Raw genomic sequence first — 17,286 nt, 5'->3', positions numbered from 1 at the left:
TAGGAAAGACCCACCCTGTGGCCCTGTCACGGCCATGTGACACGGTCAGCAACCACAGTGCAACCCAAATCAGAACCCTGTACCAAAATGCAAGTGTTTCTCATGCTGCAGCTCTGGCATGGGGACAGGGTCTTTGCTTACAGAGGACTGGAAGCTTCCTCAGCACTGCTCAGCACTGCCCCTCAGAGCTGCTCCCAGGGCCCTTCCAGGCCAGCCTCACCATGGCACAGCTTTCCAGCCACCTTCAGGTTCACCCAGCAGGGAAAAGAAGAGCACTTGCAGAGGCTTGTGCAACCCCACGTGGCTGTAAATGTGGTGGTCATGACCATACACTCAGTGTGGTTTACAGAACAGGTTGTGTTTACTTCAGTTCACAAAGTAAAGCCACCAGCTTTAATTCTCCATAAAAACAAAACAATGGGGCAAGTGCATGATTCAGAGGGCTTGGTGCAAATTTTTGCAAAGTAACAGATACAAAACCAAAATAATTAAAATCATACATACATGTAAAACAAAAGAAATTCAAGTTAAAACCAGGACTAATTCCTATTAGCCCTAGAGATGATCCAAGAATATGTCAGGAAATAAATACATTGTTCTAGTTTTCACCATAAAAGAGGGTGCTGCTCTCTGATCGAAATGGTTTGGGTATTTACAGAAGGCAACTAGGCCACAGGAGAAACAGAAAGAAAAGCATTCATGAGAGTGAACTGAAATGCTGCAGGGTGACCACTTCCCCACACACCTCGGTGTGACTAAGAGAAGACTCAGTCACAGCAAGGGCTGAAGAAATTAACTGTGAGCAGGACACCATCATCTGCCCCACGCTGGAGGGACTGTGCCAAGGGAGACCTGCATGGTGTGGCTGCCACCACAGAGATTCTGCAGCTCCACCACAATCCATGGCTGCCCTGGGGCACATGGCAGTAAGTTGGCCTGGTCAGGCCAATTTATGAACAAGAAAGAAATTTATCCTACAATCCACCTGAAGGGAATGCTGCTTAAAGGCACATCTCCCTGGCCTCTGCTGGATGTGGGTGCTCTGAGGAAGAGGAGGCAGCCAGCACCACTGAACTTCTTCTCCCGGCATGGAAAGCACAGCTGCTGATCCATCCAATCACTGGGCCTTTCCCCAAAGGCCAAGAGCTCTGGTGACAGGAGGAAAAGAAGGCTCTTCCAAGTACCTCTCTCAACATTGCAAAGCACAGCAGACAAAGCAACACTCTAATTTACCAAGGCAGCCTGGCTTGTGCTCATAGCTGGTGTTTCTGATGCTTTACTGCCATATAATAACCAGCTCTCCTTTTGCTGCATGTGCTACTAATGCCAAATCCTGCCAGGTCAGAGCTGTGCTCTAGTGCAGCCAGTGGGGCAGAAGATGTTTAATGCCTAACAGAAGCATGGAAAATTCTGCAGTTAATGTCATAGCATGCAAAAAAACATCCCAGAGGCTCATCCTAACCTTCTGTTTCCTTGTCAAGACACACTTATTTACCAAGTACCACTTGGAGTAGATTCAAGTGGTAGTTGTGTTATGTCCATATTTTCAATGGGGTTTGACATTTAAGGCAGCACTGCAGTTCACCTCTAAGCCTATAATAACACTTGCAAATCTGCTTAGCAAGACACCAGCAGAGCATCCCAGGGACAGCTGAAACAGATTGGCTCTGTCCCCACAGAAGCAGCACTGGGGTACCAAGTGATGCTACAAAGCAGACACTGCAGGCTGCAGTGCCTGACACAGACACCTGCAAATCCTAATGGACCCACTCCTAATCTTCACAACAAAAACAAAACCAAAGACTGCAAAGAGCCCTCACTATATCTTAAAAGCAATACTGCACTGAGTCAGATACCACTGGAGGTCAGGAGCACTTCATGAATGCACTAAGCCAGGACTCCTTTCCACACCCACTGATTATCCTCATTCTCATGAAATCCACAAGTGCTAAAAGTACCAGGGTAGGCTCAGGATGAAATACTGATCATCACCTCCTGATCTGCAGTCACGATGGCCCAGTGCTGAGAAGCACCTTTACATATCCTACCCATTTGATTTTCTCCTTCATCTTAGCCCTATCACCACTGAAATTTTGAGAGCAAATTGATTCCAAATGCCAGGATGTTCAGTATATTTTGCACCCAATTTACACACCCCAGCCATCCTTTGCACCCAATTTATACCAGAAGCCCCAGGATATGACTGGAACCAAATAAACTACATATGAAGTACTCAGCTCAGATTCCACATATACTTGGTTCTCTTCAGGCCTGGGGAAAAAAGCAAGTCTGATCAATTCTGATTTGGACTTTTCATCCATGCCCATGGGAAGCAAAATGAAGGATCTTCTCTCACAAGCCACCTCAGCAGATCTTTCTGCAGGATGCAAATGGCTTCAACCCTGAGTTCAACTTTAAAAGATAAATTAAGTGCTCAGCCTTCACCACGAAGCACCAGAAGCAAAGAGAACACTGAGCACAGAGGCCTCCGCTGCAGGGACAAAGAACAAAGAAGAAGCACAATTGGGAAAGAGGGAGAAAAGCAGAAAGAACTCAATTTGTATCATACCAAACAAAAACAAGGAAAGGTGTCACCAAGAAGTTAATACTAATAGAGAGAGAAACCTTACAGAAGGCAGACTGTGCTGTTCAACAGCAAAACCTTTGCAGCCCTCAGCGGTCACTTGGGAGCAGCCTGGTATCTCCACCAGCAATGATCCCAGGCTGGCAAAAGAACCTATCTAGATACCATTCTCAGCCATATGAACCCTCGGGCCCATTTCAATGACACGAGCACAATTCCTATTTTTCTCCTCTTTCCCCAGCAGGGATGACACACCCCTTTGTCCAGCTCGGTGCACGCAGTTCTCCGCCCCTCAGGCAGCCTCCTCCTAGCAGACAGAGGTGCAGTTGAGCTCGGCAGGGTCCTGCCTGCCGGCTGCGGGCGCCTCGGGGCCGTCGGCGATGCTGGGCTCGCTGGAGCACTGCCGGGGCCCGAAGCAGCTGGGCTGCAGCAGCAGGCACTTGTCAGGAGTGTCCTGCTCCTCCACCACCATCCCCGTGTGCATCATGGAGGCCATGGCCAGCAGCTGGAGGTCCGAGTGAGCGTTGGCCACCGTGTGCCGACGGATGCTCCCACACTTCTCCAGGTAGGCCTCGCCCTCCTGCTCCGTCAGCGGGGTCAGGGCCTTAGGGCAGGATCTGGAGTACCTTCTCTCTGGAAGGGAAAGAGGCAGCAGGAATGGTCAACAGCACACAAACAGAGAGCTGCCCACACTGCTGGGCTGGTCTCGGGGACAGAGAGAATTCAGCGTGCAGCTACAGAGTGCCCACTTCATTACCACTGGCAAGCAGTCAGGAGCTCACTAGTTCATACTGCTAGGTGTTGGGAAAGGAAATTTGCCTCTGCCCAGAGAGGAGAGACCTCCCATCCTGCTGCAGGGGCTGCTGCCTGCAAGAGAGGTGAGCCAAAATGTCACCAGTGCAGCCAAGGGACTCTCCTGAGCATCCTCAGAGTCTTCTCTTTTATCAAGGGGTGAAAACCAAGTAGGCAGTGAACCTCACATGGAGGGTCACTAAAATAAGTGACATTAAAGTGGCACAAGTCTCCAAAAAAACATTCAGTGTGGATTTGAATTGCCATGCCTGTCTCTGAAGAATTTCTCTCAGGACGTGCCATTAGCTGTTGTCAATGTGAAATTCCTGATGCATACATTACACTGTCTCTACATCTGCCTAGGAACAGGCTATTCTGTTGGCATTATCCCACCATATTTTTTAAAGATCATGCCAGAAAAAGGACATTTCATCCACTTTGCATCACATCTGTTTTGGAGGCTGGACACAGAAAACACCTAAGAGTGCACAGGAACAGTTCACAGCAGCCTGGGAAGAGGGGCACAAGGGAAAGGCAGGATCTGTGGTGGCACAGAATGCCTGGGTGTGGGCTGTACAGTCTGCTCAGCAAAATGTCAAGGAGGAAAATTGCCAGGTCTAAAGCACAGCCCCAAGGTGCAGTCCCCAGTGCAGTACCATGAAGCACATGTCAATTCTGACACTGAAAGCCTGAAGGAAGGCAGGGGTCAGAGTTTTGCCCTGGCTCACTGTAATCCCATCCCAGCAGGTTGAATCAGACACTGTTACTGTTCCCTGCTGGCTTCCACCTCCTGCAATGTTCCAGATGGTTTTGGACACCTCCTGTGGGTCTATCCCTGCAGCAGCTATGTGTCCCTCTGTTTCTCAAAAACTTCACTGAAGTGCAGGGTCTCATTTCATAGTCAGAAGCCTTTAAACCATATAAAAGGCTTCCAACCAAGACTGCAGAAGGATAAGAGTAACAAAACGCAAAGCAAAGCACTCATCACTGAAGGTTATAAGAGTTTTGGAAGCTTGTATCAGGAAGAAAAGCAAAAAACAAACTATTTGTTGCAGGGAGGAACAGGCGAGCAGCCTTCACCCTGTTACTGCCAGGAATACATCAATTCAAAATGGTTCATTCACACTTATGAGTATACAAAAATCACTTCTGAGGCTGGTTACAGCAAATACATTCTTAGGTTTCATGTGCAGCCCAAGCCACAGCAAGCTGTAGTGTTAAAGGGCATTAGGATATTACACTTTTGAGAAAAAAATTAGGTGAAATTAGTCTAAACTCTAAAAGTAAAGCAATGCATTTATTGCTTTACTTTTCCCCCTTTACTTTCTTGGCCACAAAAGAAAGTCTCTTAAGGGAGTTGTTCTGCATAGCTTAACTAGAAACTTTATTTTTATTTTGGTGCCTTCTGACCAGGAATATAAACTGGGAGGAGTTTTTCTGGGACTTTTTTGCAACCAACCTCAGATCAGCAGTGATGTGTAGCTGTTTTATCTTCTCTCCTATCCCCAATACAAACCCTGTTTCTTGGCCAGCTGGATCCCTTTGGCATACTGCATCCTTACCATGCAGGTTGTGGCTAATTCACACAGGCAAAGCAAAAGTCAAAAAGCTAACAGACCAGATGGAAATGCTGCCATCTACAACTCCCCTCTGTGAGGGGTCCTGTCCCTTTCACATCCCTCTGCTTTAAATCAGCTTAAGAGACAGCAGCCTTGCAGGCTGAAGCCTTATGTAGAGTCCCAGCTGGGAGCAGACACCTTCAGTCACATTTCCCAACACTCATGTACCCTGAAGCTCCAGTCCAGAAGGCAGTCTGGCCTCCAGAGCAGCTGTGTACAATGCAAGCACACCCAAAGCCCAACAGCCCCTCCCAAAAGCTACTGTGGGGAACCTACTGGGGTTCACCATCATTACAGGCTGCCCAGCGAGAGAAGAAACTGGTTCTGAGAAAGCAAAATGATGACTGAAAGAGGGAGAGGGAAGAGAAAGAAGTCTGATTACAAATGAAAAATAAGGAAGAGAAGCCCCCTCCATAGCAGCACTGTGAAAGTACCAAGATTATTTGTAGAAAAGTTCAGTTTTGCAGTCCCTGTCTTGTACTGCAAAAAGAAATTCCTTCTTTCCTCATGATCACCAAAGGGTGGAGCAAGAGTAAAAGGGCACCTTGGAAATATACACAAATACATGAAAGCTAAAAATCAAAGTAAGTTCAATTATTTTAAGGCATATAATCTTTACAAGGCCAGCTTGTGTAGGTTTTCTTTTTTTTTTTAATGGCACAAATCTTGGTTCAGCTGGCAGAAATCCAGAATGGCTAGAAACTTCAGCACAGGTCAGGCAGCTGCCTTTCAAACAATCCCAGCATCATGCACTTGTCCATAAACAGCAAAGCAATCAAATCTGTCAAAGTCCAACTTTTACAGGGGATTTTGGTCTGATTGAGCCCTAGGATCAGATCAGCTAATCCATGCTGAACTGTACAACCATGCTCACTTGCACAGAAGATATCTGATTGCCCAGCAACCACAAGAATAAAAATCTTGAGCCACAGTTTTCCTAAAGCAATGCCATGGGTTTATTACAGGCACAGACTGTCTGAGTTCCAATTAAGTTCTCCTACCACAAGACCATCTCTGCCCATATGCTGCTAAGTGTACTACAAGGCACCTTGTGGGTCTCCAGCTTGCTACAATTTTGCATCAAATCAAAGGCTAAAGGTAGTAAAAACAGAGGGAGACTAGAGCTTTCTTCACTTGTTCTATTTAAATTTCTTGACCATCAAATCAGTAACACTATGCCCATTAGCTGGCCAAGCTCTTCTGACTGGCCACACGTGTGAGCAGAGCTCCTGCATCATGTGAAGAAGGTTGCCAGAATGATCATGCTCTTCCTTAAGGAATGTGCCCATTCTCTCACCTGGATATGTTTATCTGCACTTTAAACACAGAATTTTAATTTGGGGTTTTTTGTAAACAGAATCCTCAGATGGAAGGAAGACTTTATGCAAAATCCCTGTCATCCCTCAGAATTGATATGCAACAGTTCAGCTGTTTGCAAAAGCTGATTGATTCAGCAGCTGAAGCAGGCTAGCGAGCAGGCAGCAAAGGACCAGGTCCCTCACTGTGGTGAAAGCAGTACACCAAGCATGGACAAAGGGGTTTTAGAATCCAGTCCATGTCCAGAGAGAGGGGAGACATTGTGGGGGTCTGGGTGCACTAATAGCTCATTAGGTCATGGACAAGAAAAAGTCTGTCACACAAACTTGTATCCAGAAACATTAATCAGGGCCTTTTCAAGGGTGTTTTAGCCTTTGTTTTCTGTCTCTCATGGAGTTTCCTTTTCCAGCACCAATGCCTCCCGTCACCCAACCTGTGCACCCCAATAACAGCTCCAGTACAATGTGCATGTCTTACCAAGCAAGCTACCAGAGGAGCTGTGATCCTCACACAGACCTAAGAATGGTGATACCACCTGCTTGACCAGTTCTTCCAGCTGCAGATAGCCCTCAGTGGGACCAGTAGGCTCATGGACACTCTGAAAATCAAACACAAAAAGTCAAATTACCTTTAAAAGATTTTGGAATAAAGCCTGGGGTCTGTCAATTCTCTGTGTGCTGGAATATCCCAACTGTGTCAGTGAAGCTTTTGGAGCTGATGGAGGTTTGGGTGCCTTTCAGGTCAATCTCCTTGTTGAAGTTACAGCCACGCCCTATGGCCATTGAGCAGACAGATCTTTTTTCTGAGCAAGTGACAGGAAGGCACAAAATGTGCTCACACTGAGGATGTGCACAGTGCACTGCAGCAGTGACATCATGCCAGGGTGGTTCTACCAGAAAACACCTCTTTGTAGAAAAGCCTTAACACACCCTGGGCAAAGCACTGCTCTTTCGCTAGGCAGGACTGCAGGCAAAGCACCCTCTGTGGCTCAGCTTACAGCTGTGAAGATGGCAGATAACACCAACCAATTTAACAGCAATTTCAGAAACCTTTCACACTTAACTTCCTGCAAAGCCTCAATAAGCTTTTTTCCTCAAATGTGTTGCTTTGAGATTCTCTTTGCTCTCAAGAGTCTTGTATTAAAAACATTCATGGAAACTGAGGTAGCACTTTAGTATCACCTGATGTTCCAGTCTGGGTCACTGCAGCATCAGAACAGTGAGAGTTCATACAGAACTACCAGCTTAGCCACTTTGCAATTTTAGTTGTGCCTCATAAAGTTTAATTCTCAGACACCCATTATGTTGGAGAAGAAATAAAAGTCACCAGGGTGTGTGGTATGTTGGAGGGAAGGGATGCCATCCAGAGAGACTTTGAAATGCTCAAGATATGGGCCTGTGCAAACCTCCTGATAATCAACAAGGTCAAATGAAAGGTCCTGCACGTGGCTCAGAGGAAGGCTGGATGGAGCTCTGAACAGCCTGGTCTAGCGGAAGATGTCCCTGCCCATGGCAGGCAGGTTGGAACTGTATGATCCCCTCCAAGCCAAACCATTCTATGATTCTGTCAACTCTAACATGTAAGATGGCATTTTTCAGGACTGTCAAGCTGGGCAATATGAGAAAAAACCAAAACTGGCTGTATTTGACATGCTTGGAAAGTATTCTGTTGAGACCTGGAAAAAGAGGATAGTTACCACAGATGCTCTAGATCTCTTGGGAGAGGCCTTTGAAAGATGGCCTCTCATTTTGCCTGCTGCCAAAAGGTATTTCTCCTCTAATGGGCACTACTCAGCATCCCAGCCAGCCACGGTGCTGATGTCAAGCAACTAGAGCCACAGTCCATTCAAATTCCATTATCTGCTGTGATGGAGACTTGCCCTGGTCCTTGCAAAGCTGAGAAATTACGAAAATTAGGGCACAAAGAGGCATTCAGACAAGCTAGAAGATGAAAATTTGTGTGAAAAAGGGAGTACTGACACTGTTCCTAGATGGGGAGGAGAGGTATCAAAAAAAAAAAAAAAAAACCAACAAAAAAAACAACAAAACCCAGCTCTTTCAAGGCAACATCTTTACCTGTTCCCAGGAAAGCTCAGGGCATCCAAATTCAGCTCTCATTTTAACACTGACCACTCCCAAATAAGCACACATCACACCCCCTTCATCACACCCTCCACTCTCCCCACTTTTCCTCCAGTGTTTGTATGATTTCAACGAGGTCAAGATACCCAAGTGAGTCAGATGAAGAAGAGCAGAGGTTCCCCACCTGCAGAATTAACAGCATCTGCACAATGGAAGCTGGAACCTTAGTCTGGACCAGGGGGAGGATTTCTTCCAACTTTACTTTTAGCAAGACCAAGTCTCGGAAGCCAAGAAGAGCAATCTGACGGATAGTCAACTCCTGACCCTAAAAAAACAAAGGCAAAATCCAAATGTAGATAAAGGGATGTGTGAGCATCATACCAGCACACGGGCACACAGACAGGAGGGTTTATTCTGCCCACTGCTGCCGTGGCAGAACACCCCCAGTCATTCATGTTGAGGATTCATGATACTCTTTAATTTCCTCCCTCTCAGTCTCACAAATTCTGAAGGGCACCGTCTCATTCTGAAGGGCACCGTCTCATCTGTGGCACCACTAGGTTTGGAGCAAAGCCAGAAATGGGCCTGTAGTTTACCAAATGACTATGTATGTATTCATAAGCCCACTTGCCATCCAATTTGTTCACAAAAAACCCCAGGCTGGATGTAGCTTGTGCTTCTGGCACTTGGAGAAAAAGCACACAAGGTTTTGTAGGGAATGATGTTGTTTCAGAATATTTCTTAACTAAACCTACCTCTGACCTATACTGTATCCTCTTTTTGCTCAACATCTGCACTTGCTGATATGACAAAAATCTGCAAGTAATTTCATTACAGATTTTAGGATTTAGCCTGGAGCAAAGCTAGCAAGACTGCTTGAACCAAACATAATTTTAAAAAGCAACAGCTTTAATATCGTCTGCAAGGCACTCCTATTTTACATCAACAACACAAGTGAGCAGGCATAACAGATGATATAATATTTCTCAACATTTTTAAACACAGTCTAACTCCATTTGGCATTCTGGTGTTACCACCTTCCCTCTGCTATGTTTAATATCTGCATGACTTTCTCTTGCCCCAGTGCAACTCAGCAGCAGAAATTTTTCTCCCAACTCTGCCTAGCACTTTCCAGCCTGAAAAGTTTGCTTTGTTCTTCTCAGTATGTTAATCTCTGCCCCATGGTCTGCTTGGGAATCATTTTATGATCTCCATAACACACTCATAACATAGCAAATATCTAGCACTCATAACATAGCAAATATTTAGCTAGAAGAAATTAACAGCAGGTAATCATTAATTCATAACAGGCTGCAGGTCATAATTAACAGCATTATCAATATGTAAATATGAATTAAAACCAATAGTATGGAGGGGACCTTGGCCATAAATAAAGCAGTTTGCTGTTTTAAACCATCACTGTGTAGGGAAAAAAAGTGCAGGAAAGACCAGTACCTATCTTGAAACTACATCTCAGCAGCTGCAAACTTTTTATTTATATTATGCAGTTTAGTCCCATTAACTTCATACCCTATTTCAAAATGCAAATATGTTTCTGTGCCAAGCAAAACAAGACTCGCTATTCTTTTTTCCACACCAATAGTCACATCAACAGCTGCAACTCTACGAAAGCCAATGAGTGACCTGTTTACATAGTTTCCCTCTGTACAGCAATTTAACCAACTTGGCTGCTTAAAGGTCATACTTCTGCAAGAGCTATGAGCCTTGGGGTTAAACTTAGCTGAGATAGCAGCCACACGAGGCTGGTGTGAGTTACTACCTTTGGTAACATACACTCACTCTTGTGGCTGACTCAGTTTCATTCTGAATGGGTAATTGCTGGGATCACAGAAGAGCACAACTAAAAAATCCTGCTGGTATTTGCAGGAAAGGATAAGGAATCAAGAACAAATTGACTTTCCCATCTACCAGAGCAGTGTACAAAGAACTGCAGCGTGATGGAAGGCACTCGCTGGATGAGCTCTCCTCACATGTTGTGACACACCACATAAGTGGTCCCATACAGTTCCCTTTTTCTAGGAAAAGCCCAGTCTTGTTATTAGGACACTGGCCTGGCATAAGAGCAACTTCTATTTCTTGCTGCACCAGCAATTCTCTCTGTGGTAGCCTAGAGCAGTTCACTCTGAGTTAAATTCTTGGATGTATTTAGGCAGCTTAACCCATCCATACATACAGTGTAGTACTTAGGTGCCTACAAAGCTTTAAATATCCTGCCTGTTTACCTTTCAGTTCCTCATTCAGAAAGTGGCAATACTTCCCAAACTTTACAGCTTTGCTGATATATTTTGAGTGACTCAGATATTGCAACAAGACAAATACAGCTAAACAATTATGCTTTCAAAGAATCTCAACGTCCCATAGTCATCCTTTCGCCACTAAGCTAATTCCAAAAGCTTTACCCACAGTGTTGTAACTTCTGTCCCATTTTTCATCACAGACATTTAATAGCAGGGCAGTAGATTTTTCTGTTAAGTGGCAGAATTATTAGCATCAGTGGATATGACACAGTCAGCTCAACTGTTTCCACAGTACACAGGTAGCTGCTGTGCAGAGAAACCCCTGCCTAAACAGGTCACTCCCTCACTGAGAGTTAGCTGCAAAAGGAGAGAAGGGGAGGGTATTATAGTTGCACAGTTTTACCTGTCAAACACCTACCTTCAAGCATCTGGAGCAAGGAAAGAACAAAAATAAACACAGCAGAAAGGTTAGTGTCTGTCTTTGTAGAAGTCTTTTCTCTTTTAGGAAATGCCAGCTTTAATAGGATTAGAGGAAAAGGGCAAGCTTTGAGCTTTACCTGCTGCCTTTCAAATAATACAAGTGAAAAATAATTTGAAAAGGCTCTGGAAATAATGTCTTCCAGAAGAGGCAAAAGTCAGGGGGAGGAGGCTAGCATTTCCAAGAACGTCATTCTCCACATGAGGTACATTTTTCTTTTTCTCTGATGGCAGAAAAGTCAAAATAGGCTGGGGAGGTAATTAGACTGCTCATATAGAAACTCTGAGTAAAACTACATTAAAAAATGATACAGCTCAACACTTCTGATGGGATACTCAGCCTTCAAAATACCCAGTGTAAAAGCTTTTACATAAAGTGTTCATTCTTCCTCTACCCATAGACTTACATGTCCCCTTACTGAAGCTTCAAAACCTGAGGATTTCCCAAAGGCACAAATGGGATATAAGCCCTTCAAAAGTCATTAGGGTGAGTTAATCACATTTTCTCCTGAGCTAGTCTTCAGATTTATACCTCTAAGACAAGCTGTCAGTGTTGTCATCTGCACCAACAGCCACAGCTATTTAAAAAAGAAGGAATGATAAATACAAATAGCCCAGAGCTTCAGTCTAGACAAGGCACAGTCCAACAGTTTCAGTGTGCAAGCTAAGCTAAGCAGAGAGAGTAGACAATTGGAAATAAATTCAGCCCAAAATATTGTGCTTGTGCAGTAGATTTTAGCAGCCCTTCTTATAGTTAATACTTGGATAAACTCTACTTTCTCCAAGATTTAGTTTAAAGGTTTTGACGTATATTTAGCCACTGGCCAAACAGTGCTGCTGGCAGAGAAGTTATAACCTGCCATTAGCAGGCATTGCAGTCACTTCGCTTCACCTGAGTGAACTGTAATTAGGATTACCTGGACTGGGTAGAATATTGCCTGGAGTGTAGGAAGAGTCTCTGTAAAATAGTGATCCCAGATTTCAGACAGAACGTCAATGCGATCCTCACCTATGAAAACAGAGATCAGAGTAAGAGCTTTAGTGACAGGGACACTAAAAGCAAGTTGGATTTTCCAAGTACTCCCTAATTCCCCAGGCAAGGGACTTCATTTCTGCAGTTTCTGCCCAAAACTGGACATCACCCAGCTAAGCTTCCCCTTAACCAACAGAGACACAAGGCTGTCTGTGCAAACATGACATCATTTGTCTGTGCAAAACATGAGACCAATGCAAACAAAAGAGTGGAGCCCCTCTGGAACCAGAGGCTTTAACTCCACAGCCCAGGATTGTGCAACGGCAGAGTTCACAGTTAACATGCTCAACTAGCCCAGGACAGACCACACAAAAGCAGCTGAATCTGAGAACCAGCAGGTCAGGGCCAACATCAGCTGATCTCCAACATCATCCTGCAACAAGGTCAGGGAGAGCATTTGGAAGAGCTGAGCCCCCTCCAGCATCCACTCAGCACCAAGCAGCAGTCAGGTACCTGTCAGGGATCCCAACAAAGGTACTAATGACAAATAAGGCACTTGTGAAGGTTCCCAAATGAAATCCATTTGTGGCCAACCCTTATATGACTAATTCAAACATCCCCAAGTGTAACTGGGTACTTAAAACCAAGGCAGACTAAGCTGTGAATCTTGGGATTCCCATAACAGGAATACAGTTGTGATATAATTATGCTCATAGGTCTGACTTACAGAGCTGGGCACTCCTCAGCATATGGGCCCAAAGCCTCTCAGTTTTTTAGCTTAAAGTTTGCAATGTTTATTTCAAGTTTAAGAGGAATCCCTGGAATCTCAGGTGCAAACAGACTCAGGGTTAAAACCCCAAGCTTCTGACAAAAGGATATTCCAGGATACCTCTCAGGACCTCAGAGGCAGTCTAGACTCAAGGAGCAGTAATGGAAGATGGTCACTCATGAAAGGTTTGAGGGCTCATCCTCAAGGTCACTAAAGGCCCAACATGAGGAACTGGAATACATGTAAAATTGCAACTCAAAGGAGCCTTATGACTCTGTACTGAAGTGCTTTCCTCATCTGCAGACTTCCACACAGACTTTCACTCTGCTTGCCCAGTTTGTGCTGCTTAGGACACAGCCAGAGAGCAGAGAGCCAGCAGGACCAGATCCTGCAGACATTTCCCTTTGAGCAGAGAGCCTGCCCACTAGCAACCACAGAAAATTTCAGAGATGCCTCACTGTGTCAGGTATGACTATGGCTTCAAATCTGGAACTGCAGGCAGACAAGAAATGACACAAAACCCCCCCAACAGCCTCCCATTACCACAACAGCCAAGTGCAAGCGAAAAAGACAACAGGAAACAGATTAATTGAATGTTTAAAATTTCCCTCCTCTGCCTCCTACCCAGGACTACAATGCTTTGCTGTCTGGAGACACAATGAAATGTCAGAGATCACTTCTTCTGAAGGGGAAGCAGGAATGGTTTGTTTCTTCAAGAAATCATAAATCCTGCAGGCATTGAAAGAGATTCTGACAGACTGTATAAAGAAAAATCACGTTAAAGAGGGTGTGATTGAAAAATAGACTCAGATGAAACATTGCCATGCCCTGCAGCCACTCTGTCTGGGTGCAGGGCAGTGTAAGTTTTCCAGGAAGACAGAACTAACCAAGAAGCATGTACAAGAAATCCTCATTGCTGTGACCACACGACCTGCAACAAGCCCACACATTATAAAAGAAAGGTGCCCATGAGTCATCTCCTGCAGTGATGCCAGCCTGCACAGTGAACTGGCTCCAGTGTCACTTCAAGCTAGGGACAGAAAAATGAGGCATAGAAGATGTTTTGCTGTCTGCCTGGGAAACTTCATCTGACCCAAACTACCTGAGCACCTGCAAAACCCTCTTGGGCAGCTCTCAGCTTATTACAGAGTCAAGCTCAATTTTCATAATGCTAAAGCAGACCCTGGAATAGTTTTATATGAGTACAGAAACCAAAGTCTCTGGTAAGCTGTGCAGCATTCATTCTGAAGAGCTGGCAGTGGCAGGGCAGGTACCCACATTTGGAAATGCAGGAGTCTGCCTTTTTTCCACATCTTGGAAAATACAGGAGTCTGCCCTTTTTCCTCCCTCACAGGGTCAATGCTGAGGAAGCACACCCCAAGCAGGAGGCTGGCAACCCCTTAACTCCTTTGGGGCTCAAATCCTACAGCCTGCCAGCTGGGTGAGGTCACTTGGTGAAGACTGGTGCAGAGGAATCCAGGCCCAGCAATGACGTGAGATTATAAGCATCTTTTGGCATTTAATGACCCACATACAACACTCTGGTGATTAGCAAGAAATCTTCCCTGCAGGCTAAAAAACTGGGTCAAACCAAACAGCAGCTTGGTTTTGAATAAAGATGTGCTGGCTTCACTTGAGCACACAGTTTCTGAATGTGAGCAGCTCCCCACAGGTCCAGCACTGAGTGGCCACACCACACTTGCCTTGGCCCACAGGCTCTGCAGCAGTAGTTTGAACACAGCTCCATGCGTGATCGACTTCTTTCCTGAAGGATTTCATTCTCACCCAAAAGACTGTTCTTTTCTTTAAATTTACACAAGGAATGATAGTTCAGCTCTCAAAGGCATGACAGAGAAACCAAAATAATGCTTACATCAAGCTGCAAATCACACTGAGAAGTGAAAGGCAGAAGGCAGCTCCAAGCAGTTTCACAACAGGATCCATGTCCAGACCAGAGCTGCCATGAGCCCAGGTTCAGCTGCCACATGAGAGCCACGTTGCTGCTTTTGTGCTGGTGGGAGCATCGTGGCTCTGGGGCAATTCAAACAGCCCTCCCTCTCTTCAGCCTCACAGGGCTCCCAAGGGGCTGTGTGACACCCCAGGACAGCACCAGACAGGGCTGTTTGCTTTCCAGACATGCAAATCACCTCATCTGACCAAACATCAAAGCACAACTCCCTTCCAGAACAGGTTTCCTACTATACTTACCTTCACACAGCTTGACCTTCTCCTCCACGAACAGCAAACCTTTCGCAAGGAGCTGGTTCTGCCAAGGGAAAAGAGAGATATGCATTTGCTTTTATTTATTATAATGAACATGGAAGAATTCACTTTTGTCAGATACTACCCACTCTGCATGCATTAATCTTAAGATTAGTCATGTTGCAGTGACCTCTTCCAGCACTGGTCTCAGTGTGAGTGCTAGGCATTCCTTAACCCCTTCTTGTTCAGCTAGACATGAGAAAGCAACAGAAGAGAATGAAACATCTCCCAGAAATGGAAAGGGTCACAGGGAGGGAGTCAAGAAAATAAAATAGTTCTTACCATAATGGTGCACCCACATAAGCTATAACTCAATTACAGGATGGAGGTGATCAAAGAGTCAAATGCTATGAAAATGTCCCACTCTTTTCTTCTTTTCTGCACTTGCTTTTTGCACTTGCTTGTCTTACTGCACAGCAGGCCAAGTTCAGCTCCCTAACATCCACTTCTCTATTCCTACCTACTGTCTTTCCATGAGGCCATTCTTTTTGTATTGAGAAGTTGGATCATCTGTGTGTGCAGTGTCAAGCTGCAGAAGTGGCTGGACCTGGTCTTTCTAGATAAACTTAACACTCATGGACCAGACAGATCAAGACATCAATAAGCCTGTTTGCAGTTCAGGACATCCAAATACCTGATTAGCTTTTTGTTCCAACTTCCCCAAACAGAAGAATGGTGCAAAAACAACAGCTATCTTTTTATTCTCCCGACAGCACCAGGTGAATCAGGTATTCTGAAAAGCTTTGAGAATGCCAGAGAAAGGCACTGCAATCCCACATAACACACTATTACTGCATCCTAAAAAAAGGTACAGAGATCACATTGACAGAGAACATAGGCCTTCTGCCTCTCTGAAAGGATTCAGTATCAGGGTAGCCCACAACAGTCAGAGATGACTCCCCCACTGTTCAGTCTCTGGTTTTAATGGGAACCAGGTCAAGGCTGCACTTTTGAACCTTCCACCAGCCAAGGAGCACGGCACATCCCTGTCATTCCCAGTGCACACTGCTGTTACCCCACTGCCTGCACACCACCACAGCCTCCTGATGAGCTGCCTTAGTGCATCCTGCCCCGGTGCTCCTGCTCTGCATTGGAAACCTGCCTCTGGAACCACACACCAGCCTGGCTCACCCTGACACAGAGACAGGCATCTGTGGAACACCCCAAGCCAAGAGAGCAGCACACCTCTGCATCCTCCCTTCAACAGGAAGCTATCACAAAGCTGGGTATAAAAAGAGGAAACAATCCTCTGTGACATTCTCAGGCTGGGAGATGTTTTTCTCTTGGCAATGACAACAGGAATTAACAAGCTGGATAAATATGGTCACATAATGAGAAAAACCTACAACATTTCCAAACATTAGCAATGAGTGGAAGGTGACAGTTTTATGAAGATCCTCTAGCAGAAATATGGGCTTTGGAGGGAAATACTAAGTTACCAGGCTGTCCATTCAAGTTTTAGATTTGTTCAACAGAAATAAATGGCTACACATAAACTGATCTCGACAACAACAAAAAAACTTTCCAGGAAAAACCAACAGTATGAAAAAGGAGGGAGAAAGAAATCTGTAATGAAGAAAACCATAAGGGGAAAAAAGTGAAACCCACTTACACTAGAAATATTTTTCTGCTTGAACAATAGATGTTGGAGTGATATGGCATGTTAATCCTGCTTTCAGTTCATTAAAAATAGTACTGAACTCCTTTATTTTTCAACCTGTAGCTCAAGGCAATTCTCATATACTGCAGGGGAAATTTACAGCTGGTCTTTAATACTGTTTTAGTTTAAACTACTTTGTAATATAAAGGTGTGTATATATACACACATATGAGGATGTGATTCTTATTTTCTTGTGTTTCTCTCAAGAACTATGAATTCCTTCTCTATCTGCCGTAGAACATTAGATTTAATTTTACATATGTTTCTCGCTCTGGATACAATTTTCCAGATGCTTTGCCTAAAAGTTAATATTATTGATATTTTTTGCTTCCAGGGAGGATTTTTTTTCTTTTGCAACTATGTCAGCAACCAAAGAACACATTTGTACATGCTAGTGAACAGCACAGCTGTATCTATTGCAAAATAGATATATTAAGCATTACTCTGTGGTAACAAATTTATAATGCCCCTATGAATGTATTTTAGCAATTCCA

The 17,286-nt window shown here is 44.7% G+C and overlaps 1 protein-coding gene across 2 annotated transcripts in view; it reads right to left on the bottom strand.

Moving 5' to 3' along the window:
* Positions 1-337: 337 nt before the first annotated feature.
* PRR5L (proline rich 5 like) overlaps positions 338-17,286 on the bottom strand; it is a 41,647-nt gene continuing 24,698 nt past the window's right edge. For both annotated transcript variants that reach the window (XM_063158802.1, XM_063158801.1), the window contains exons 5-9: positions 15,079-15,136; positions 12,046-12,137; positions 8,578-8,718; positions 6,790-6,910; positions 338-3,217 (exon numbers count right to left, since the gene is read on the bottom strand). In XM_063158802.1, the coding sequence (XP_063014872.1) occupies positions 2,892-3,217; positions 6,790-6,910; positions 8,578-8,718; positions 12,046-12,137; positions 15,079-15,136 (738 nt within the window). In that variant the 3' untranslated portion in view covers positions 338-2,891. The remainder of the gene's footprint in view (positions 3,218-6,789; positions 6,911-8,577; positions 8,719-12,045; positions 12,138-15,078; positions 15,137-17,286) is intronic.

The sequence above is a fragment of the Melospiza melodia genome, chromosome 6 (genome assembly GCF_035770615.1).
Source record: "Melospiza melodia melodia isolate bMelMel2 chromosome 6, bMelMel2.pri, whole genome shotgun sequence".
In the NCBI taxonomy this organism is placed as follows: Eukaryota; Metazoa; Chordata; class Aves; order Passeriformes; family Passerellidae; genus Melospiza; species Melospiza melodia.
Note: the sequence above shows the minus strand (reverse complement) of the source record. Positions and strands in the feature narration are given on the sequence as shown.